We start from the raw sequence: 26901 nt of genomic DNA, 5'->3' as shown, positions 1-26901 counted from the left end.
TCATGATGTTGTGCAGTCACCACCTCTGCCTAGTTCTGAATCTTTCCATCACTCCAAAAAAAACCCTGCCTGGCAAGCAGTTGCTCCCAATCCTGCCTTATTCCAAGCCCTGGCAACCACCTGTTGTGTTATGGCTCCGTAGATTCACCTGTTCTGGATATTTCATGTAAATGGAGTCATGCAATATGTTTCCTTTTGTGCTGGCTTCTTTGACTTAGCATGTTTTTGGGTTCATCTCCCTGGTATGTGTGTATCTAACTGTCTATCACAGTTTGTTTACTCATCTTTTGAGGACTTTTTAAAAAAAAACAAACATTGATGGACATTTGGGCCGTTTCTACTTTTTGGCTGTTGTGAATAGTGCTGCTGTGAATGAATATGTGTGTATATATATTTATTTATTTGTTTTCAGTTTTTTGAGTTTGTATTTAGGAGTGGAATTGCTGGGTTATGGTAATTCTGTGTTTAACTTTTAGGAGCCACTGAACTGTTTTTTCTATAGCAGTTGAACCTTTTATGTTCACAGCAGCAGTGTATGGGAATTCTAGTTTTTCCATATCCATGTCAAACACTTGCTAATATCATTGCTACTTTCAGCTGCTTAGAGATTTCCTACTTTACATCAACATTGTTAGCAACATATAATTTGATCCGTTTTGTTCAGAGATAGGTACACTTATACAATAGGAGTTATCTGATTCTGCTTTTATTCTCCCTACTCCCTAGTTAGACTAGAATTGACTAGGCTTTGAGACTTGGTTTTTAAAAGCCTGTTAGAAAAGCTATCAGTTGAAAGGGTGAAGAGATTTACCCCAAATAATTGGCGTTCTTAGACTAAGTTCTTGAACTTGAGTTTAGACATGGTACTGTGTACCATAATTCTTCCTTTCAGTAGAATTTGTGTAATTCGGATCTGTAAAATATAGTCATCATCAGTAGCAATAAAACTCAGATTCTCTACTTTTGAACACAGAATTTAGGGCGATTCGTGCTTTACAACAGTGGTCTTCTAACTCTTTTTGGTGCCCATCTACTATTATATTTGCGTATTTATGAACCAGTCACATGTACAGCTTCCAAATTACATGGTTAAAATTGGGGTTATTATTAATGATAGTGGATGTAAATTTATTTTAAAAAAGTATTGTTGATAATCATTTTTTAATTTCCAGACCTACCTAGATGATTATTTTGAACCTCATTAGATGCTGATCATTATCTTTCCCAGAAACAAAAGTGTCAGATTTGCCATTTTCCCGTTATTATTCCCTTTGTACTTGTATTATTAGTGTTATATTTAACCTGTGGTTTCTTAATAGAATTTTTTTTAGCCACTTGTTTGTTTTGTAGGTTATTTAGTTAAAAATATATACATTCATAAATCCACTTAACTAAGTACACATAAATTGTAGTATATTGCAGGGAAAACAAATTAGAGTGTAATTGTTCATAAATATTAAGCTTAATTAAAAAATATTTTTAGCTAAAAATAAATAAAAGTTCTGGTATTATATTCTTGAGTCCCAGAGGACTATCATGCACACTTTGGGAGACTGTTGGTTTTGAGTGAACCATCTCTTTCTTCCTGATTGAATTTAAAAATTAGTGTTCATTGAGTATTTGCCTGTTAGAAAATGGCAGGCACATGTAAGGAAACTTTTCATTGAAACTGTAGAAACCTTTTTGAAATATGTCAGATTCCATATTTATGCTTAATTTACTTTAACTCTTTAAATATATTAATTTAGACTTTAAACCATTGCTAGTAGAGCTTGGAAATGTATGTTTTTCAATTATTATTTTTCAGAAAGAGCTGTCTGGTCACAAAAATATTGTGAGTTATTTGGACTGTGCTGTTAATTCAATTAGTGATAATGTATGGGAAGTGCTTATCTTAATGGAATATTGTCGAGGTAAGTATTTTTCTGTATTTGTTTTCTACTGAAAAAAAAAAAAAAATTGTCCTTAAAATGGTTTACTAGGTGTCTTGGTTTCTCCCAGGTCAGTTGTCTTCTGATCTAGACACTTATTGTAATCCCAGCTTTAATTATCTAATTAAGGAATGCTGTTAAGAAATATTTAAAATCTAGTCATCGTTGCTGCAGTGATGACAGGAGCATGTAAATGACAATTAGAAAAATGCTGTTGGTTTAAACAAGAAATCCAGGCCGGTGAAGAGCAGTTATGCATCATCCTCCCTGTGTGTTTCTTTTATACCCCAGCAAAGGAGAGCATACTGTATCACTACCAGTGTTGTAAGATTTTCTCCAGCACTCTCTCATGTTAATTTTCAATATATATAAAATGTAATAAATCTAGTTGCATTTTGATCTATAATATTTATAAACTTACATAGTCTTTGGGGTTCTTTTGTAAACATCAGAAGGTTAAAAACTATATTTTATTTGGAAATCATGGTGTTTCAAAGAAATATTTACTGGTGTAGTATGCCTTAATAATAATTTTAAAACTTTTTAATTTGATGTATTTGGAGGGGGCAATTAATTCATTTCCAGTAAACTTGACTTTTTTTTTTCTTCTTTTAAATCAGACTGTATCTGGCAATTTTGGCTGTAGGGAGCCTTGGTTTATATTTAGATTCTTGTAAGACAGTGATGATTTTTAATTATATTAGGAACACTTGTCATTTCTTGAGTGATGGAGGAAGAGGAGGTTGGCGATGGTGATGGAGAAAATACAATCTCATTTACTGTAGTTTTGTAAGGAGGGAAGGATGGGGAAAATGAAGTGAATCAGTATTATAATATCTATTATGTTATACTTGTAAATTATTTCCATATATAATATAAAAATTAGATGTTTATTTTATTTATATTTTATACTATAAAATGTGATCTCTTTAAGGAGAAGATATTGATGTTATTTACTGCACTTTCCTGAGTTCTAGCATTTGTGGTGCTGTTAGCTGGATAGAGTAGCCCTTGATTACCTGTAAAGATAGCTCTCAGCTAATTTTTTAAAGATTATTGAGTCTGGGAGGAGCAAGATGGCAGGGGAGTAGGAGACCTTAACTTTATCGGGTCCCAGGAATTCAGCTAGATCGTTATCAAACCATTCTAAACACCCACAAACTCAACAGGAGATCAAAGAAGAGAATAGCAGCAATTCTGTGAACAGAAAAGTGGCCACTTTCTGGAGGGTAGGATGTGCAGAGACGTGAATCATTTGAAAGTCGCTGCAACAGGCCCCTCCCCCAGAAGATCAGTAGGAACATCCAGCCAAGACCAAGATTACTGATCAGTGAGAACTGCAGAGCTCCAGTGCTAGGGGAACATAGCACATAGAATTCATGGCTTTCCCCCCATGATTCTTTAGTCTTTCAAAGTTAAATTTTTAAAAATTTCCTTTTTTTTCTTTTTCTATTTTTTTTTACTTTTTTCTCTTTCCTATTTTAACCAATATCTTATCAATACCTTTTTAAAAATCTTTTTTAATTTTCATTTTTACAATGATATTCTATTTCTTCATTGTATTTAACCTTATTTTTTGTGTATACATATATATATTATATATGTAACATATAAGTTTATAAATTTTAAAGAAAGAAAAACATATATATGTTTATATACATATATATAAACACATGTTTTTATACACACACACACACACGTTTTTCTTGCAACTTTTTCTTTCTTTAAAATTTTGAGATGCAGTTTCTTTTAACAGACCAAAATATACCCTAAATCTAGTGTATGGCTTTGTTCTACTCTCCTGCCTGATCACATTCTTTCCCTTTCCTTTTTTTCTTAGGTTTTTTTCTTTCGTTTTTCTACCAACTTCTCATCAATTCTTTTTTAAAAATCTTTTAAAATTTTCATCTTTACAGTCATATTCCATAGTCCATCCCTTCATCGTATTTACCCTTATTTTGTATATATATATGTTTTTCCCTCCTTAAAATTTTGGGAGGCAGTTTCTTCTGACCGACCAAAATACATGCAAAATCAAGTGTGTGGCTCTGTTCTATTCATGTGATCATATGTATGTGTGTGTGTGTATTTTTTTTTCCTTTCTTTTCCCTCTGGTTTCAGGTCTCTTCCGATTTGTTTAGTGTATATTTTTCTGGGTTCGTTGTTACCCTTTTAGCATTTTGTTCTCTCGTTCATATATTCCTTCTCTGGACAATGTGACAAAGTGGAAAAATTCAACTCAGAAAAAAAGAACAAGAGGCAGTACCAACTGCTAGGGACCTAATCAATACAGACATTAGTAAAATGTCAGAACTAGAGCTCAGGATGACAGTTATAAAGATACTAGCTGGACGTGAAAAAAGCATAGAAGATATTAAAGAATCCCTTTCTGGAGAAATAGAAGAACTAAAATCTAACCAAGTTGAACTCAAAAAAAGTATTAATGAGATACAATAAAAAATGGAGACTCTAGCTGCTAGGATAAATGAGACAGAAGAGAGAATTAGTGATATAGAAGACCAAATGATGGAGAATAGGGAAACTAAGAAAAAGAGATAAACAACTACTGGATCATGAGGGAAGAATTTGAGCGATAAGAGCATAAGATGAAATAATATTAGAATAATTGGGATCTCAAAAGACGAAGAAAGAGAGCGGGAGAAAGCATATTGGAGCAAATTATAGCGAGAACTTCTCTAATTAGGGGAAGGAAACAGGTATCAAAATCGAGGAGGCACAGAGAAACCCCCTCAAAATCAATAAAAAGAGTTCAACTCCCCGTCATCTATTAGTAAAACTTAAAAGTCTCAGAGACAAAAAATCCTGAAAGCAGCACGGGACGAGGTCGGTAACCTACAATAGTAGAAATACTAGACTGGCAGCAAAACTATCCACAGAGACCTGGCAGGCCAGAAAGGACTGGTGTAATATATTCAGAGGACAAAACGAGAAAAATATGCAGCCAAGAATACTATATCCAGCTAGGCTATCACCAGGACAAACAAAAACTAAAAGAATTTGCAAACTCCAAAAGCAGCCATACAAGAAATATTGAAAGGGGTCCCCCAAGCAAAGAGAAAGCCTTAAAGTAACATAGATCAGAAAGGAATGGAGACAGTGTGCAGTGACGGTCACCTTACAAGCAGTACAGTGGCACTAAATTCGTGTCTTTCAACATTACCCTGAATTTAAATGGGCTAAATGTCCCAATCAAAAGACACAGGGTATCAGAATGGATAAAAAAATAAGACTCATCAGTATGCTGTCTGCAAGAGACTCATTTTAGACGCGAAGACACCTCCAGATTTAAAGTGAGGGGGTGGAAAACAATTTACCATGCTAATGGGCATCAGAAGAAAGCTGGGGTGGCAATCCTTATATCAGATCAATTAGATTTTAAGCCAAAGACTATAATAAGAGATGAGGAAGGACACTATATCATACTCAAAGGGTCTGTCCAACAAGAAGATTTAACAGTTTTAAATATCTATGCCCCTAACATGGAAGCAGCCAATTATATAAACCTGTTAACAACAAAATCAAAGAAACACATCGACAGTAATACAGGGGACTTTAGCACTCCCCCTCATTGAAATGAACAGGTCTTCTAAGCAAAAGATCGACAAGGAAATAAAGGTTTTAAATGACACACTGGACCAGATGGACATCACAGATATTTTCAGAACATTCCATCCCATAGCAACAGAATACACATTCTTCTCTAGTGCCTATGGAACAGTTCCAGAATAGATCACATCCTGGTCTCAACTGGTTCCAAAAGATTGGGGTCATTCCCTGCATATTTTCATACCACAATGCTTTGAAACTAGACCTCAATCCTAAGAAGAATGCTGCAAAGAACTAAAATATGTGGAAGCTGAATAGCATCCTATTAAAGAATGAATGGATCAACCAGGAAATTGAAGAAGAAATAAAAAAAATCAATGGAACTAGGGGCTTGTTCTTTGAAAGAATTAATGAGATGGTAAACCCCTGCCCAGACTTAACACAAAGAAAAGAGAAAGTACCTAAATTAATAAAAACATGAATGTACGAGGAGAGATCACAACCCTACACCAAAGAAATACAATTATAAGAACATATTGTGAGCAAATTAGACAATCTGGAAGAAATGGATACATTCCTAGAGACGTATAAACTACCATAACTGAACCAGGAAGAAATAGAAAACCTGAACAAAGCCATAACCAGTAAGGAAATTAAAGAGTTATCAAAAATCTCCCAACACACAAGAGCCCAGAACCAGATGGCTTCCCAGAGGAATTCTACCAAACATTTAAAGAAGAATTAATACCTGTTCTCCTGAAACTGTTCCAAAAAATAGAAATGAATGGAAAACTTCCAAATTAATTTTATGAGGCCAGCATTACTTTGATCCCAAAACCAGGAAAGGCCTCATCAAAAAGGAGAATTAACCACTATCCCTGATGAACATGGATGCAAAAATACTCACCAAAATACTAGCCAGTAGGATCCAACAGTACATTAAAAGGATTATTTACCACGACCAAGTGGGATTTTTTCCTAGGCTGCAAGGTTGGTTCAACATCTGCACATGAATCGATGTGATAAAATTCATTAATAAAAGAAAAGAAGAACTCTTTGATACTCTCAAAAGATGAGAAAGTACAACATCCTTTCTTCATCAAAGCTCTTGAAAGTGTAGAGATAGAGGGTACATACCTCAATATCATCAAAGCATCTATGAAAACCCACAGCAAATATCATTCTCAATGGGGAAAAACTGAGAATCCTTCGCCTATGGTCAGGAACACAGCAGGGATGTCCACTATCACCACTGCTATTCAGCATAGTATTAGAAGTCCTAGCCTCAGCAATCAGGCAACAAAAAGAAATTAAAGGCATCCAAATCAGCAAAGAAGTCAAACTTTCACTCTTTGCAGATGATATGATACTTTATGCGGAAAACCCAAAAGACTCCACTCCAAATCTGCTAGAACTTATACAGGAATTCAGTACAGTGTCAGGATATAAAATCAATGCACAGAAATCAGTTGCACTTGTATACACCAACAAGACAAAAAGAAGGAGAAATTAAGGAGTCGATCCCATTTACAATTTTACCCCAAACCATAAGATACCTAGGAATAAACCTAACCAAGGAGGTGAAGAATCCGTACTCAGAAAACTATAAAGTACTCATGAAAGAAATTGAGGAAGACACAAAGAAATGGAAAAACCTTCCATGCTCCTGGATTGGAAGAATAAATATTGTGACAATGTCTGTGCTGCCTAGAGCAATCTACACATTTACTGCAATCCCTATCAAAATCCCATCCTTTTTTTTCCAAAGAAATGGAAAAAATAATCCTAAAATTTATATGGAACCAGAAAAGACCCCAAATAGCCAGAGGAAGGTCGAAAAAGAAAACCAAAGTTGGCGGCATCTCAATTCAGACTTCAAGCTCTATTACAAAGCTGTCATCATCAAAACAGTATGGTACTGGCACAAAAAACAGACACATAGATCAATGGAACAGAATAGAGAGCCCAGAAATGGACCCTCAACTCTATGGTCAACTAATCTTTGACAAAGCAGGAAAGAATGTCAATGGAAAAAAAGACAGTCTTTTCAACAAATGGTGTTGGGAAAATTGGACAGTCACATGCAGAAGAATGAAACTGTACCATTTCCTTACACCACACACAAAAATAGACTCAAAATGGATGAGAGACCTCAATGTGAGACAGGAATTCATCAAAATCCTTGAGGAGGACACAGGCAGCAACCTCTTTGACCTTCGCCGCAGCAACTTCTTCCTAGAATCATCGCTAAAGGCAAGGGAAGCAAGGGCAAAAATGAACTATTAGGACTTCATCAAGATCAAAAGCTTTTGCACAGCAAAGGAAACAGTCAACAAAACCAAAAGACAACTGAAAGAATGGAAGAAGATATTTGCAAATGACGTATCAGATGAAGGGCTAATATCCAAAACCTGTATTGAATTTATCAAACTCAGGAGCCAGAGAAGAGGTAATTCAATTAAGAAATAGGCAGAAGACATGAACAGACATTTTTCCAAAGACGTCCAAATGGCCAGCAGACACATGAAAAAGTGCTCAACATCACTCAGCATCAGGGAAATACAGATCAAAATCACAGTGAGCTACCATCTCACGTCAGTTAGAATGGCTAAAATTAACAAGTTAGGAAAGGACAGGTGTTGGTGAGGATGTGGAAAAGGGAAACCCTCCTACACTTTTGGTGGAAATGCAAGCTGGTGCAGCCGCTGTGGAAGGCAGTATGGAGGTTCCTCAAAAAGTTGAAAATAGAGCTACCCTATGACCCAGCAATCGCACTACTGGGTATTTACCCTAAAGATACAAACGTAGTGATCTGAAGGGGCACGTGCACCGGATGTTTATAGCAGCAATGTCCCTAATAACTAAACTATGGAAGGATCCTAGATGTCCATCAGCAGATGAATGGATAAAGAAGATGTAGTATATATATACACACAATGGACTACTATGCAGTCATCAAAAAACTGAAATCTTGCTATTTAGAATGAAGTGGATGAAGTAGAGACAATTATGCTAAGTGAAATAAGTCAATCAGAGAAAGACAATTATATGATCTCACTAATATGAGGAATTTGAGAAACAGGTCAGAGGATTATAGAGCAAGGGAGGGAAGAATGAAAAAAGATGCCACCAGAGAGGGAGACAAATCATAAGAGACTCCTAATTTCAGGAAACAAATTCAGGGTTGCTGGAGGGGAGGTGTGTGATTGGGTGTCTGGGTTACAGACATTGAGAAGGGTATACGCTATGGTGAGTGCTGTGAATTGTAATATGAGTATTATGAGTACTGTGTGTATTGTGTTAGACTGACAAATCACATACCTGTATTCCTGAAAGAAATACTACATTATATGTATAAAAGAAAAAAAAAGAAAAGATAATTGAATCTGGCATAATCGTAACCTTGGATGAGTTTAATTAATAATCACCCGGAAGACATTTTAAAAGGGAAACCAAATGAATTTCAGTTTTTTTTGGACACTTTTTATTTTTAAATTTTTAGTTTTAAATATTTATTTATTTGAGAGAGAGTCATGAGGAGATCATGACCCTGAGATCATGACCTGAGCCAAAATCAGGAGTTGGACGCTTAACTGAATGAGCCACCCAGGTGCTCCCGGGGACAAATTTTAAAGTAGGAGTATGACCTGAGCTATATTTTGAGGCAGACATGCTTTTGTGTTGTAAAAAAATTAAATTTTAAAATCTGGTTTGAAGTAGCAAGCTGATTCACATGAAATTTTTATTTTTATCAAAGTATAATTCATATATATGTTTTAAAAAGTCAAAGGGTTTTGTTAAATTATGTCTAAATCATTATCCTCTTGCCCCATCCCTCTCCTCAGAGGCATTCACTTTAAAAATCCTTGACATATTTCCCCTCATATTTAGTTACATATTTCTCCACTTAATTATGTAGAGGAGATTCTGTAGTTTTAATGAGATCCTTGGGGTATGAAAAAGAAGGAACTTAGAAAATCAGGGGAAGTATGTGATTCTGGGCATGAGAACACTCTTGAATTAGTTTGCTAGCGCTCTTTCTGATTTTATGTTTTAGAAAGTATCTCCGAATAAAGATGAGGATTTTACTGTTAGAATTTGTTTTTAGATTAAATGAGTAATTGGTGTTTAAATTATTTTGTCATTTAACTGTGATATCTAATAGTCTATAATTATATTTTCTTTCTTGTACTTTAAAATTCTTTTCCTGGAGTGAATAATTACTCCATTTTTCGTTTGCCTAATTTCCTTCTCAATATATAAGTATTTTAGCCTCATATTCCCCAAAAGAATTATAAATCTTTATACACAGTATGCTTAAACATTTAAATACTTGTGTCAATTTTAGTTTTTCTTCCATAGAAACATCTTTTCGGGGAGACTTCAGTTCTGCTTAATTTTGAACAGCATTTAACTGTCATTCTGGGAATTCCCTTTGTCTTCCTGTCTTGGGCTCCCTACTGCTCATGCCTCTCTCCTTGTTTTTAACTACCTCCTTGGAATAGAGTACATTTTTCATTAGCTTTTTGATAATGGGTTATGGAGGGAAACATTTTTGAAACCTTGCATATATAGAAATATTTTTATTCTGCATCTATATTTAATTGTTAATTTGGCTGACGAAAGTGTTCTAGGTTAGAAATAATTTTGATCTAGAATTCTGAAGGCGCTATTCCATTTTTCCCCCTAGTATTTGCTACTATTGAGAAATCTGATGCATTATGATTCTTCAGTCTTTTTTTTTTTTTAGTGACCTCTTTTTTCCCATGGACAGTTAGGATCTTTATCTCCAGCATTCTAAAATCTCAGATACATTGCCTTGGTTATGGGTCAATTTTGCTGTCTTTATTTCTTGGCAATTTTTTCCCTCTCCTTCATATTCCTTGTTCCTCTGTTTTTCTTCTCTTTTTATAAATTCTACTTGTGTTGGGAGCATTTCTTAAATATATCTTTCAGCTCCTCTATAGAATTTGGTGCTCTGTTATTTTTAATTTCCAGGAACTCTTCCTCTTCTCTCAACATTGTTCTTTGTTAAATGCACCTTGCTCTTGTTTTAGGTGTAAATCTTTTGTTGTCTGTAGTTATTAATTAGAGTTTTTAAAAAGTTTTCTTCTGTTCCTTGTGTTTTTGTTTTTCTGATTTTTTTTTTCCTGTTTGTTATCACACCTTCTTTTCTATGTCAGAAGTTTTCTTCAGATGTTTTACCAGCTAAGTTTACTGCATGTACTGTAGCTCAGAATGTACCCTCTGAGTGGGTAATTACACCCTAGAGAAGGGATCCAGAGACTCTGAATAGAGCATGTTCAATTCCTTTTTCTCAGATGAGTCAGATAAGTTCCTTTTTTTTTCCCATGGGGGAGGAGTGAGTTGGAGGGGTAGAGAATGGGAGAATAATTACGCTACCCTTACTTCTTCTATAGAAGCTAATTATATTGCATAAAATTGTTTAAGAATGAAGGTGCTTTTGGAAGGCAGTCAGTGTTACAAATATAGATCAGGTACATTGGTTTTGATTAGGTAGGGATAAAACTGTTTAGGATGTAGAAGAATGGGTTATGTAGCTGATATGCCCCATCATGGTTTCAGGTATGAAATGTTTGCAGTCATCTTTTGTAATCAGTGTTAGATCTTTGTAGGTTCGTGACTTGAGACTGCTTAATTTGCTAATACTCTGATGTATATAGGTTAAAGAGAGATTACATGCTTTAAGTAAGACTTTAGACTTACAGAATCCGAGTTGAATTTGAATCTATTTCTACTTTGTATGAAAAGAACGTTTAGGTGTGTGGGTAGCTTAGTCAAGCGCCTGATTCTTGATTTCCGCTTCGGTCTTGGTCTCAGGGTCTTGAGTTCAAGCCCGTTGTTGGACTCCTCACTGGGCGGTGGGTGTGGAGTCTACTTTAAAAGAGAGAGCGTGCGTGTACGCGCTTTATTTCCGGGCAGTGTTTTACAGAAATTTCCATGGATAATTTACTTATTGGCTCTTACTTAATAACAAAACATCCCAAACTCAGTAGCAAAAAGCAACAGTCATTTATTATTACTTGTGTATCTGAGTCTCCTTTTCTAGACTGAGCTTGGTGGAATGGCTCGTTCATGTGAGGGTGGTTTGCTGCAAGTAGAGTGACTCCGTTTCTTTCGGTTCTCATCCATTTTCCTGGCATAGCAAGCTGTCCTGGGGATATTTTTCTTATAGAGATAGTAGAAATACAAATATACCTTTTTAAAAAAAAATTATTTCTGAATCTGGGTTTTTTTTTTTTTTTTTTTCATTAGAATAATCTTAACTTGAATTTCCAGGGTACTTTGATTTTGCATAATGAAATTTTACTTGTTTCTGCATTTGAAATGCAGCTCAAATACAGTTGTTAGCTTTTTCCAGGGACTTGGGTTTTGTGATTCAAGACCTCTGAATGGAAGAAAGAGGATTAACATTTTAAAATTCATTCTACTCATTACATTGAAGGTTTGAAAGAGGATCTCAACATTGAGTTCAAGGTTATGATTTCTTCAGCTTTGAAATGATATTTCAAGAATGCGAAAGAGCACCAGTAAAATACTTTTCATCCTGTTTAATTTTTGGTTAAAACCAGTTCCTGTCTAACACACAACAGGATGGAGGAAATTGCTGCCTGGTTAGGTGCCTCAATCTTGAGATACTCTGAATAAATTGCAGCCAAATACGCTTGATTGTTCTGAAAATTGGGGATTGATAGGTAAAATTTAGTATTTTTTCTGCTTTAAAATTTTAAAAAGAAACACATCTGTTTCAGAAAATATAGTAGCGTGCTCTTTAGACAGTAATAATAAAAGGAAGAAGTGTGTATGCACCTTTTTGCAGATTACAAAGTAGTAATTCATTTGTCCAATCTTCTTAAAGGAAAGTTTCAAGTTAACGTAAGTTTGCCTTTTTAAATTCTCAAACTTATTTTTATTAGAATGCTTTCTGAATGAATGATACATTTACTTGTGTTCTTAAATGATGGTAAGCTTTTTTTTTAATAACAGAATTGTCATTAGACTGTTGATTATTTTGGTAAATGTAGTATATAATCATCCTCTCAGGGCTTGTTGGTATGACTGAGTTTAGTTAAGTTATTCTGCCCGTTGTCTTTTCCCTGAATTAGAGCATAAGCCTCTTAACCTATCTCTCCATTTCTACTCTTGTGATTCCCCCATAATCAAGGAGATCCTTTAAAAAGGTAGAACAGGAAGTTTCCCTGGTTGTCAAGATAAAATCCAAAATATGGCTGATGGATTGCTGTCTTGTCAGTTTCATGTTACTTTACCTCTTCTCAGCTTCGTAGACCATACCTACATTGGCTTTAATTTATTCAAGATTGTTAAGCTCTTGTCCATACTGGAGGCATTTGTACATGTTGCTTATTGTTGCTAGCATGCTTTTTCTCACAGGTCTCGGCCTGGTGGTTCCTAATCATCCTACAGTCTCAACATAAGTATTACTTCCTCAGACATCCCTCATCTGACGCCCTCTCCTCCCCATCCTCCTCTGAAATTTAGGTTCCTTTCATGTTATCTTTATTGTATATAATTATATGTATTTATTTGTATATGGTTTATTGTTTATCTGTGCCTTTAGATTATAAATTCCATGATAATATAAACCTCATTTTTGCTCACCACTGTTTATCCAGTGGCTAGCACAGTGTTGAAGAACTGTTTCTTCAGGTCCATGATGCCATCAATTATAAGGTATATCTTGATTTCAGAGATGTTAACATCTTAAAAAATGACCAGTAGCATCTCTTTTAAGATGTTTTCATTCCACAGATGTAAAATATGAAAACGTGCATGTCACTGAATCCATAGGATATGGTACAGAAAGGCTCCTTACATGAGCCTTATGAAAAAGCAGTTCCCCATTACCTGAGACAATATAGGCATTTCTTAATTTCTTGATGGCAGCCTTTTTTTACTAAAAGCGTGTCTTCTCAAAATTTCTGTTTTGGCTAGCCGGGCAGGTAGTGAACCAGATGAACAAGAAGCTGCAGACGGGTTTCACGGAGGCGGAAGTGCTGCGGATACTCTGTGACACCTGCGAAGCTGTCGCAAGACTGCACCAGTGCAAGACTCCGATAGTTCACCGGGACCTGAAGGTAGGCTGTTAGCCTGTGGCGGACGCGTGCGTTTTAAACTTGAGCGTTGCGATGTCTTGAACTATCTTCCTCTACACTGTTTTCTGACCAGCGCTGAGAAGGGTCTCTCTGTGCCAGGCTGTATTTCCTGAGCCCATGTAAAGACCGTAGAATAGAAACTGCTTTCCAGGACCCTGAGGGCTTCTGGCATGGCTGTCGAAGGGGATGTTGTGTCCTCTGCATTGCTTCTGTGTTGCAGAGTGGGCTTTTCAAAGGTTCCCTGTGAGCAGAAATGTGAACTTCCGTGATGCCCGATGATGTCCTTCCACCCTGTTCTCTCCCAGCTCAGCTCTCCTCCTGTTTCCTGTAATCCGTAATCAGGATGCTTTCCAGAGATTTTGGAGGCAAACTTGAATGGGTCTTTTTACTCATTTATTTATAATTTACTATAGTTTTCTGTAATTTGGTGGTGATTGTCTTTAAGGTCGTTTCATCTTGGCTTTTTCTGGGCTCTGATCTCTTGTATAGGGTACCCACTTGTTACATTGGAAAAAGTCCCCAAAGGATTTAAATATTCATGGTATCATATTTCTCAAAATATCACTGAATATATCATTTAAAACCTTAGGTTTCTTCTTTGGTGCCCACAAACACTAAGATTACAAAAATTTCTCTTCCCAAAATGCTGTATGCCCAGATGTCCCATGGCTAAACTTTCACCCTGTTTCAAGTCTGCTCAGATTAACCCTCTCAGTGGGTTCTGTCTTACACCGTCTTATTTACAGTTACAGCCTAACATCCCTGCTCTCTGCCCTGCCCTTTATTATCACCTGTTACCTTGGAAGGTGCTGTATGACTTGCTTATGTATTGTGCTTGTTGTTTACTTTCCATTCTCTTCCACACATGTAAACTCCCATGTGGGCAGGGATTTTTCGCTTCTGTAGTGATATATCCAAGTATTTAGAATGGGGCCTGGCACATGGCCAGGGTCTCAATAAATATTTAACGAAGGAATGACTCCCAATTCTGACTGATTATACAAAATTTATGCAAGGTGATAATAAAATCCTCTTAAGATACAAGAGAATAGAAGGTGTCACTTAAAATGCAGGTTGTTGGGGCGCCTGGGTAGCTCAGAGGGTTAAAGACTGCTTTTGGCTCAGGTCATGATCTCAGGGTCCTGGGATTGAGTCCCGCATTGGACTCTCTGCTCAGTGGGAAGCCTGTTCCCCCTCTCTCTCTGCCTGCCTCTCTGCCTACTTGTTATCTCTCTCTATCAAATAAATAAAATCTTTAAAAAAAAATGAAATGTAGGTTGTTAACCATGAAAGTGTCATTTAGGGAGACCTACAGTAACAGGATACGAATTTAAGCCAAGATTGAAATGCACGAGTGCAGACTTCTGTCCTGTAATTTGGATAACCAGTGTAGTTCATTTCAGTACTGTTGAATATGCAGTATTTGTATTTTCCCTAATCTGGCATGACTTTAACACGTCAAGTCAAAACTGTTTTTGAGTTGAGCATTTTAGATAAAAATGGAGTTAGAGGGGCACCTGGATGGCTCAGTCATTAAGCGCCTGCCTTCAGCTTGGGTTGTGATCCTGGGGTCCTGGGATTGAGCTCCTCATTGGGCTCCCTGCTCAGCAGGAAGTCTGCTTCTCCCTCTCCCACTCCCCCTGCTTGTGTTCCCTTTCTCGCTATCTCTGTCTCTGTCAAATAAATAAATAAAATCTTGAAAAAAAAATGGAATTAGAAGTCAATCAGGTAGAATTTTAATGGTTTTTGTGACTTGTCTATAGATAAGCTGAAGCGTCAGAAAAAGAGAAAAATGGAGGTACAGTATAGACTTCGACGGCTGCTCGTTCTTTTCATAGAAGAGGTTTAAAGAGGATTTAAGGCTTCTTGGCTCTTGCAAAAATCATCCTGGGATGGGAAAAGTACTTCTCTGTTCTTAGTAAGGGGAACAGTAGACATAGTCAAGTTTATTTTTGGTCTGATTCATTTGTCCTTCCTCATAACTTATTTTATTACCTCCTATGTCTCTCTCTATATATGGCACAAACCTTTCAATGTTTATTTTGTAAAAACATGGTTATAAAAGTATAATTTCACTTTGAAAATACTACTAATTATCTATTTTTTCTGAAGGTAGAAAATATTTTGTTGAATGATAGTGGAAACTATGTACTTTGTGACTTTGGCAGTGCCACGAATAAATTTCTTAATCCGCAAAAAGATGGAGTTAATCTAGTAGAAGAAGAAATTAAAAAGTAAGTTTCTATCTTTATTGTGCTTTGTCTCATGAGAATTTTAGTTAAGTCTGTGGACCAGTTCTGCTAATACAAATTTTTTAGGTGCTCAATTTATAGGTATCTTCAAAATATTTCTGTGCCGTAGACATTGACTAATTTATGTCTGCTTTAGCTCCGTAGAAAATATATTTTACCATGCATACAGGTTTTCACGTACATTGTGAATATATTGATCTAGAAGTTTGTTAAGCTGTAGTAATTTGTGGAATCATTAATGGGAGTTTTAAGTGATTGTTGAGTTCTGTTAAGCATATTTTTACTAATATTGAGGATTTCTGCCTGTTAGGAAGACAATAATTTGAAAACTAAGTTTTTACTTCATATTTAAAATGAGGAAGATTGACTTCTTAATGTATTGAAAACTGTGGAAAACACGTTACTTTGTCATAGTGTGTTAGAAAGCTCTCTGGTAGAAATATGTCATACCTGCTTTATGTTTTCTTAATTTTGTACTTTCTGTGGTTGCTAGAGGACCTGTAATTACCTTTCCCTGACTTTTCTGTTTTAGAAGATAGAACTGTTTGTAAATCTTAGATTACCTTAGTAAAATGATACAAATGCCCAAAGATCTGTGAGAATAGGAATTTCTGTGTAGTTGTCTTTTCTAAGTTGTCTTTCTTCACTTCCTCACAAATTCTCAGTTGTTTAAGCCTAAGCGCTATCATTTGAACTGCAGTGTACATTTTGAAATGACTCAAGGAGGGCTCTTACTGTGGCCCATTTGTATAACACCGTGGGTTTCTGGGCCATGTATTGCTACTCAGGAAACTTAGCCTACGATGATTATATTAGATTCTGTAAAACTTAACTCCTTAGTAAACATGTAAATGTCCTGAGAACACAAGAACAATTATTGAATTGTTTCTTGGGGATATATATATATGTATCTATTTACATAAATAGATATATATGTATATCTGTTCATGTAAATAAATATATATAGATATAAAAATTAAAAATTACTGAGTTGTGATATATAATGCCAGCTTTAGGATCTCTGAGTTGCTGAAAGTTCATTTCTCGCTGTTGAGATGTCAGGTGTAGTGGAATTCTGCAGTCGTGATGAACGCAGGCTCATGAGGCTCTCGTGCTCTGTGGCTCCGTTGAGGAGTTAATGGTCTAACCATGTATTCCGCTGACAGGCGTTGTTCACGGCCTCCAGTGCAGTGGACGCTGTGGTTGGTGCTGCAGTTTGGCAGTGAACAGAAGCCCTGCCCTCATGCACTTTCTCTTCTGGTTTCTCTGGTTGCTCCTCTGTAGTGTCTCACCAGTCAGGGTGATTTTAAAAACATAAGATGATAGAATGTTGAGCCTTAAGATACTTCATATAAAATGAAACATATCAACACTCAAAACTGATCTTAAATCACCCATGATATAGGAAGTCCTTCCATTATCTAATAATTTCTGCCATGAAGTTGAGTACTACTTCATTAAAATACTCTGTTCGTAATGGGTTTAGAATTTTTATATTGGTAACTGTTTTTCACAGTATCTTTTAATTCCAAATAGCTTACGATGACCGCTCTAGAGTGTTCTTAATTAGTGTAGTCAGGGTTGCGACAACTAGGTGACCTTTAAAGCAACAACGATAAAATAAACCGAAAGGAGATTGACTACTATGTGCCAGGAATTATGTTAGAGCCATAAAAACAAACTCCTTAATAAACATATAAATTAATTTTTTGAGAGGTAGCAATATTGCTTTTAATAGACTAAAATATTCTGATAAGAATAATTTTAGAGGCATATTATTTAAAATAAATTCAAGGAAAACTATATTTTCAATCCACTGTCTTTAAGATTTTTTATTAAAGAAAATTTTTTATATAATTAGACATACTGTTGCACTTGTTGAATACAAATGTTTATGTAGATGCTTTGTATTGTTAAATCTTGATGGACTTTTATTGAGCTTTTTGAAAATATTATTATTTCTATATAATGTTATTGAAACTAAAAGTTTTTGTAGTATTTTATATAGAAACAATGTAGTATCTATCTTTTTCTTTCTTTTTTTCTTTTCTTTTTTTATTTTTATATCTCCGCTCCATTTCACTTATTTACTGCCAGGTATACAACTCTGTCATACAGAGCCCCTGAAATGATCAACCTTTATGGAGGGAAACCCATCACCACCAAGGCTGATATCTGGGTAAGGCCAAGAAAGGTTAACATTTTCTCTAACCAAATTAAAAAAAGTCTGAGTTCAGTTGATTATTATCCCTTTGTCCCCCAAAAGGTATTTCATAATAAGTAGAAGTGATAAATAGTAGAAGAATAGCTTCTGCAGAAGACGAAAACAAATAGAACATTTTATCCTCTTCATCCTCAATTGGAAAGCTTAGGAATAAAAACGTAAATAAAGGACTCCCATATAATGTAGCATTTTTACCCAGTATTTTTTAGAATTCATATTATATAGAATGTTAATATTTTTTTGATTGAACATAATTTTGGTTGATCACAGAATGGAACAACTGATCATAACTCTTAAGTAGCTTTTAGAAGTATTTTAGGATCTTTTTAATGGAAACTAACGGGAGTAAAACTTTTTTCTAATTAAAATCATACCATTGACTAACTTCCACAAATTAGGATCTTATCATTTAACATATACAGTTGACCCTTGAACAACATGTGTTCGAACTGTGTGGGTCCACTTAATATGCAGGTTTTTAAAAATAAATATATTGGAAAACTTTTTGGAGATTGGCAACAAATGTGAAAAAACTTGCAGATGAACCACATAGCCTAGAAATACTGAAAAAGTTAAGAAAAAGCTACATATTATTGTAACAATATAGTATGTAATGCATATTACAAAACGTGTGTTAATTAACTGTTATTGGTAAGGCTTCTGGTCGACAGTAGGTTATTATTAGTTAGTTTCTGGAGGCGTCAAGTTAACATGGATTTTCAACTGCATAGGAGGATTGGTGCCTCTATACCCCGTGTTGTTCAAGGGTTAACTGTGTATCTGGGTTGAATTATTAAGATTGATCATGTTTCTATATAATTGAACTTTATGTTAGAATGCCAACACTTCTTTAGAACTTGTTTCATAAGGAAATATATTTTGGCTGTATTTGATAAACTAGCAAGAAACTCTATTTTAAATGTAAATTCATTTAAATCAACAAATATTTAGTCATATCTATCTCTAGTAACTGTATTAGGGATGAAGGAAAAAAATTCCTTTGGAAATAGTTCTAGAGTTTACAAGAAAAGCCATGTTTATTTTATTTTTGTATGTATTTAGAAAGTAGTGAGCGTAACGTGTGAAACCAAATGAGTATCTTCTTGGTCCTTTTCTCCTGACTTCCTCCTTACAGGGGTTTGCAAGGTAATAAGAGAGTATCTTTGATATCCTGTCATCTGTTGTAATATATGCTTTTGCAGCAGTGATTCTCAAATCTTGTGGTAGTTGAATTTTTAACCGTATGCCTAGTTGAATCAAACCTTGGGTAAGTTTGATTTAGTTAACTTGATAGCCGCTTGTAGATCACCAGCTTGTGTAATTCAAATTCAGTTTGCTTTTCTCAGCATTAATATTTGACTTATTAAATGGCTTATAGTATAATGTACACAGCAAATCCAATCAGATCTTAATTTATAAAAAGGTATTAGAAGAGGTGGTTGTGGAAATCTTCTCTAGCCGAATTTTATGACGGCTGGTGAAATCCATGTCACCTAAGAGTATTTCAACAGCAGAGGAAACAACAGACTTCAGAGCTTAACTACAGTTGGGAAATCATCAAGGCTTGATTGAAAAAAAGCAAGTAGTCTCTAAGCATGTGATATGTTATCCAGGAGGGAAACCTTTCAGACTTTGTATGCGTGCCAGGCAGCATACTAAATTGTGATAAATTTAAACGTCATACAATTTATAGATTAGTATAGGGGTATTATTTCTGTAATGGATATCTGGGGATAGCTGTGGGGTTAGAGAGATTACCCAAAAATGAAAAAGAAGAACAATAATAGAAAATAGAATCTATGTTTATATGCTAGATAGAAATAAAATTTTAATTTTCATGATGCTGTTTTTTTCTTGTCTTAGCTCAGGTGCAGCAGAAGTATGTTACAACATTTTAGGTGTGAAGGAAAGATGATCCAGAAAAAATATTCAATTCATGCTGGTCAAGAATTGTATTTCTGATTCTATTTTAGGGTAGTACTGATTCAGGGACTTAGAATATTGAGGTTAAAGTATTCATTTAGGACTTCATATTTTGGGAAAAAAAAATTTTTTTTTTTGCTTGAAATTTTTCATTGTAGGTAATTTTCATCCTGAGAAGTAGAATGTTGATTTTTATAAGTATTAGGAAATTCAGTGACAGATGCTTCATGTTATCTTTTAATAAGGAAAATTGAAGATGATGATACTTAGCTTCCCAAATCAGGTCATTTGTTTCCTCCTGTTTATTGAACAGTTCTCATCATCAGAGGAATAAGAGGAAAATGCATTTGGTGTGAAAAAATTAGGACACCTAGTTGTGTTCACACTGTGTAAAGCAGAGTATTTTATATTTTAGATTTATGTTTTTTAAATATACTGGCATTGCTATCTAAAACTGTTGTCTGGGGACTCCCGCAACACTTACTCTAACAGAAGACACATTACTAAAGGTTTGATTTATAAGATAAAACTGTCTAAGATGCAGAACTCTTATATTTGACTGTCATCTGGGCAGGAGAAAGGTGTAATTTAATGTAGCTATTACACCATTGGTAGAATTTTTTTTTTAGTGCCATTAAAGAAGCCTACAGCTCAATTTATTGTATAAATGCTGAAAATATCTCCCTTACAGAGAAAAGCATTATTATTTTTAAGCGACATGGGATTGGTTATTTCCATTCAGAATCTTTAACCATTTCATTAATCATAGTAATGCTTTGAACTTACTAGAATTACTCTTCTAGAACTGAAATTTCTAGAACTTTTAAACTTTATTGTTAGAAGGCTATTTTGAAAATAATGTTTGGTAAATATTGTTGAACTTACAAAGGTGTTTCTGCATATTATGATTTTCACGGTGGTCATAAAACTTAGTGTATTTGTTAGTCGAGCATGCTAAGTTGACGGGTGGAGAAAATCCAACAAAGGAGAGCTGGTGTAGTATTCCTGATGTAGTTGTATACTGCCTATTGGAGAATTTTATTACAGTCTTTTTAGAATTAAAAATATCTTTTACACTCTTAAAGGTTGTGGCATTTTTTATAACAACATAATGATTTCTTGAGCCAAAAATCATTTTATTACTCCTTTTTTTTTTTTTTAAACATTACTGCTTCTTAGGTTTGAGCTGTTAGCAGCTCGGTAGCTAGGAATGTCCTGCGCTGCTTTTCAGAATGCAGTTTGTGTTGTTTTCGGGTGTTTTGTCCTCATAGTCAGCAAGCAGATTTATTGGTGCTGTGCTGTCTAGGAAGCCATGCAAGGGAAGCGGACAGAGCCCTTTCCTTTGCGAATTTTCTTATAGATTAGCCAAGTACAAATATGAAGAGTATGTTTAGAATAAAAATTTTGGGATTATATTGGAAGAAGAGATGTCATTTTTATGATATGAAATAATGACATGTTTAGTGAATAATCAGTAAAACTGTATTGGTGTTTGTCTGATAAATTTAACTGCTGGCTAGCTCATATTTGGAACCTTAGGATTTTAAAACGTGTTTTACAGTGTTTTTTTTAAAAAAAGGTTGTTAGAAGAAGCCTTGTGATTACTTTGTTGGTTATATGCTAGTTTTGTGCTGAATATATTTTTACCTTGTGAAGGAAATAAAAATACAATTTTTTCCCCCAAAGGGAGCCAGCTAGTTCCAATTTTAGTTACATCATTCATGATTTAGGGTTCGATGATAGCTTTAATGCAGCCAACTAACTACAGATGTGATAGAAAAATACGAGAGTGATACAGTTAAATATCTTTTCAGAAATTAAGCACATAAATTGGTTTAAGCAGTAATTTGTGAAAAGAGTGATCCAGTATTAGAAACATTAGACTTTTGTAGTAGCATTTAGATTTTGGTCTGGGATTGTGTTTTTGTCTTGTGGTTGATTACTTGAGTTCTGATGATATTCATACTTGTTTGTTTTGCAGGCTCTGGGGTGTTTACTGTATAAACTTTGTTTCTTCACTCTTCCTTTCGGTGAGAGTCAGGTTGCTATCTGTGACGGCAGCTTCACCATCCCAGACAATTCTCGCTACTCCCAGAATATACATTGCTTAATAAGTAAGTACTTGGAAAGATTTATGAAAAAATCATAAGATACTGTACTTAAGGGTGGGCTATTTACATCTCTTTACCTAAGCCTAGTCTTTTGATCTCATGTATTATAGTTTTGTGAAACTATTGTCAAGAAAAACATGAAAAAATGTTTACAGGACTTTTGTAGGAACGAAAGCAGCGTCATTACTGATTAGTGCATGGATATTTTTAAGCCCCCTAGATAAACTTTTGTAGAACATAGAGATTATGTAATTAAGGAAACTGGAATTTCTGGAAAAACTTAGAGTAAAACATTTAATTATTCAGTCTTTGTACTTTGAAATCTAAATGTCCAGATCTGTTGCTCTTTTGTATCAAAGTGTTACCGGTCGTAGATTGTAGCTTATTTGGCCAGCCTTTTAAATAGTTATTCTTGATTGATTATAAAACATTTATAGTATAATATATGTATGTATATATATATATAGTATAGTGTAGTATCAAGGAGGGGTAGACCTATGGGCCCCTGACTCCAAAAGAGCCTCCGTTTTCCTTCTAGCCTCCGTTAAGAGATTTTTCTTCCTTTTGTATGGTATTATAATTTAATTTTTTATATTCATACATGGTAAAATTTCTTGAAAAGATGATTGAGGGTGGGGAGGATGGCTATCAGATATTAAAATTAAAATATTAGGAAGCTGCAGTATTTAAACAGCACCTCTCAGCATTGTTTTAATTAAAATGTTTCTAGCATATCTCCTCTGTTTTTTTGCATTTTAAACATCCTCTATCGTAGCCTCCAGCCACACAGATCAGTGCACTAGAAAAGAGGGCTAATCTAAACATACTTGATGTCTTGTATTATAAAGATGGCCATGCAACTCAATGGGAAAAATTAGATGGAAGTACAAAAAATTATTATGCATTTGTGGACAAAAAAAACAAGCTGAAAATCTACCTCAAACTTTATGCTAAAAATTCAAGTAAATCAAATACCTGAATATAAAAAATAAAGTTAAATGTACTTGAAGAAAATAGGCTTGAATTTATTGATATCACTGGAGTGGGTAGTCTACAGGTATTAGACCTCAGAAACTAGGAAAGAAAAGGTGAATCCATTACATATGGTTTAAGCCATTAAAAGTACCCCCCCAAAAAACCCCTATGAACCCCTGCATAAAGTCAAATAATAAATAGGGAAAAGATATTTGTTATACATTTGAGAAATGGCTAACTTCTGTAATCTATAAGGCTCATGTAAATCGAAAAGAAAAGGACAAACACTCTAGTAGAAAATTGGTCAAGAGAAAACGGATGGTAAAAGAATATCTAGACTTGCCTTGCAAGCTTGTTTAAAGAATAACCTTTTTATTTATGTGGATTTGCTCAGACATGTTCGAAATTGGAGATGTCAGTTGAACACAAACTTCCATTCCTTCATGTGGATTTGTTTTCCTAGGCAAAGGGAACCAGAGTAACTGGGTAGGATGGGTGGTGTTATAACTTAGAGGGAAGAGCAAGTAGCCCTAAGCTTTGCTGCTGTCCTGCTGGTGTGAAGACTTTAGCTGTCATTGGAGAGCATTAAAATACCAGTGTTTGTACCTGGGATCTTCTTCATGGAGAGACCCACCTGTATTTCCTGCTTCCTACTAATGGGTGCCCCCTGGATAGCACCCCTGCTGGCTGAGAGTTCCATTTTTATCTTTATTGGTTGAGCACTTCCCAGCCTTATTTTGATGTGTTTTTGTATACTTGTGGCAGCTTCCAGCCAAATTACCTTCCCAGGTGCCTGTTACGGTTTTTGTCAGTGCTCCGGTTGACAACGTTGTATAGCTTTTCAGGGGTCTGACCCAGCTCTGTTTTTCCCATTATCCCTGTTATTTTTAGCCTGCCATTTTACAGAATGAGATTTTTTTTTTTAAAAAGCAAATATACCTTTAGATTGTATCTGAATAAACATACACCCATAACCCCCTCTATTCAGTTGCTTTCCTCCTTCATTGTCCAGAAGTTAGGGCATTAAAAGCATGACAGAACTCTGATGGGAATGCTCCCAGAATAGATTGAGGGTTTTCCTTTGGCTGTTGTGTGTTCTGGCTAATTGAAGTTTTTTTTTTTAAAAGATTTTATTAATTTATTTGACAGAGATCACAAGTAGGCAGAGAGGCAGGCAGTGGGGGGAGGGGGGGGAGCAGGCTCCCTGCTAAGCAGTGAGCCTCTTGGGCTCGATCCCAGGACCCTGGGATCATGACCTGAGCCCAAGGCAGAGGCTTTAACCCACTGAGCCACCCAGGTGCCCCTGGCTAATTGAAGTTTAACTTTGGTCCTTGTAATTCCCGGTAGCAGTGACTAAAGTTTTGTTGCTGAGTATAATGTTTTTATTATGATTGAACTGAGGGTTTTATTGGGGACCTTTCAGTGTCATAGAAACTCTGAATATTCTCAATGGACAATACTGTATGAGAGACTGGACAGTATATACCCTGATTAGTGATTTAATTTGCTTATAGTAATGAGACCTTATTTTCTTGAGTTAGGTCCCCCCCCCCGCCCCTGTGTATGTGTGTATGGGTGTTTGTGTGTAATGGGAAGGTGGAAATGCTAAACACTTTTGATAATTTTAGGATCTGATTGGACTCTACCTAGTTCATTGATGCTTAACTGTTTTTCATATGCTTCCTTTATTTTTCAATAAATGTGTAGCTTTTAGTTTTTATCAATGGTAATATAATTTTGACCACGTATTAATGTCTTTGAACTTATATCTGAAAGATAGGCGAACAAAATAGTCGGATAAAATAAAAGCATTCAAGTAAATGTTGGTATTTTAAATTTTAAATTAAATTTTATTTCCTGTGAAAGGGTTTTTATGGATTTTACTTTTTAAATATTGCCTTGAGTAATAAAAGCTTAACAAAGTAGAGATATTTTTAAACAAGAACATACCTACAATGCAGTGTTTTTTAGAAAACACTTAGATTCTTTGCAATTCTTTATGTTTCTTCATATGTGACCTTGCCTGTTTCCTGTCATCCCACTTAGGTTTCCCTCTCTGCTTTTAAGAAAAAAATACATAAAAAGATTTTGTGTATTTATTTGACAGAGAGAGACAGTGAGAGATGGAACACAAGTCAGGGGAAGCTGGAGAGGGAGAAAACAGACCACCGACCACCCCCCCCCCCCCCCCCGCCCCGCCCCGGCAACCCTGAGTGGGGAGCCTGATGTGGGGCTCGATCCCAGGACCCTTGGATCTGGACCTGAGCCAAACACAGATGCTTAACAGCTGAGTCACCCAGGCACCCCTCTCTCTGTTTTTATAATATACAATGAGTAATCTTCATTGCTTTCAAATAAACTCTACATTCAGAAAATCAGGAATTGCCTACTTGTTCTCATAGTTTTTAAAGGTGAAATATTTTATTGGCAGTTAGTTATTCATGCAATGTAGTTGCCTCCACACACTACATCAAGAACTAATGATGTCTGTGCCGGCTAATTGAACATAATAATAAAAAAAAAGAAAAAATATAAAATAAAGCATTGAAAACATTTATCTTTTTAGTATTAACACTTTTACTAATGCTCTTTGCATCTGTTTTCTATGACTCAGGACTTTTGAAAATGGCTATGCCTGATCTTTGTTAAAATTGTATGGCTTGTGATTACATAAGAATTTGCAAATACTTTCGATTATCACCAGTTTTGTTAAGGGTAATTAACTACTGTCCATAAATCTCAGTTTAACTATTTTTTTTAAAAGATTTTATTTATTTATTTGACAGACAGAGGTCCCAAGCAGGCAGAGAGGCAGGCAGAGAGAGGGGGAAGCAGGCTCCCTGCTGAGCAGAGAGCCTGATACGGGGCTCAATACCAGGACCCTAAGACTATGACCTGAGCCGAAGGCAGAGGCTTAACCTACTGAGCCACCCAGGCACCCCAATAAATCTCAGTTTAACTATTAATTTCATTATGTTTTCCTGCTTCTTAAAAGTAGCAGAATCAATTATTCAGAATTTTTCTTCTGAGCTTCTCTTAACTTTTTTAGCCGACAGATAATGGAGGTGAATTGAGGGAGGAGAGAAGCGTTATGATGGATCAAGAGTTGAAGAGAACTTACAGAGTGTTTAGAGGAGAATGAGAAGCTTAACTAATAGGATTACTGAATATTATGATGAATGAGCAGAGGGCTGGCTGCCTTACCTTCCTTTCAGCATCTGGGTTGTGAGGTGGTTACGGTGGTATCTTGTAGAGGTTAAGAACAAAGCCTTGAGCCAGAGGGCCCGGGCTCACATCTGCTCTGCCACTTACTTGGTCCCGAACATTGGGCACCTCCATTTTTCCTAATCACGTTTTTAAACTGACCATATTCAAAGTACCTGCCTCTTAAAGGTTATCGTGAGAATTAAATGAATTATGAAAAATACTTCTTAGCATGTGCACGTGTTCAGTAAGAGATGGCCTTTAATACTTCCATCATGACTACTATAATAACCACCATTATTGCTGATATCCTTGTGATGATTCTTCCTAGTTAACTGAAGTTTTGATTTTCTGGGTAAGGGGCAGGGCATTTACTTTCAGAAACTCGTTAGAATGTATTTCCTCGGAGATTTCTTTGGATGCTCTAAGCCTGGCTTGGCCTTGCAGATTAACGGTGGCTGTACCGAAGGCTTGCTGTAAGTTCGATGCTCGAGAACACACTGTTAAATACGACTACTAAGTTTTTTTCTCACTGCTTGCTTTGTGTAGTGATTTATACGAACAGCAAGAAAAGCTTTG

The 26901-nt window shown here is 35.5% G+C and overlaps 1 protein-coding gene across 3 annotated transcripts in view; it reads left to right on the top strand.

Moving 5' to 3' along the window:
• BMP2K (BMP2 inducible kinase) overlaps positions 1-26901 on the top strand; it is a 125488-nt gene that overhangs the window by 52736 nt on the left and 45851 nt on the right. For 2 of the 3 annotated variants that reach the window (XM_045998141.1, XM_045998140.1), the window contains exons 3-7: positions 1808-1913; positions 13473-13615; positions 15746-15867; positions 17983-18064; positions 22014-22146. In XM_045998141.1, the coding sequence (XP_045854097.1) occupies positions 1808-1913; positions 13473-13615; positions 15746-15867; positions 17983-18064; positions 22014-22146 (586 nt within the window). The remainder of the gene's footprint in view (positions 1-1807; positions 1914-13472; positions 13616-15745; positions 15868-17982; positions 18065-22013; positions 22147-26901) is intronic. The other variant, XM_045998142.1, reaches the window with a different exon arrangement.

The sequence above is a fragment of the Meles meles genome, chromosome 2 (genome assembly GCF_922984935.1).
Source record: "Meles meles chromosome 2, mMelMel3.1 paternal haplotype, whole genome shotgun sequence".
In the NCBI taxonomy this organism is placed as follows: Eukaryota; Metazoa; Chordata; class Mammalia; order Carnivora; family Mustelidae; genus Meles; species Meles meles.
This window is presented reverse-complemented; position numbering and strand designations above follow the sequence as displayed.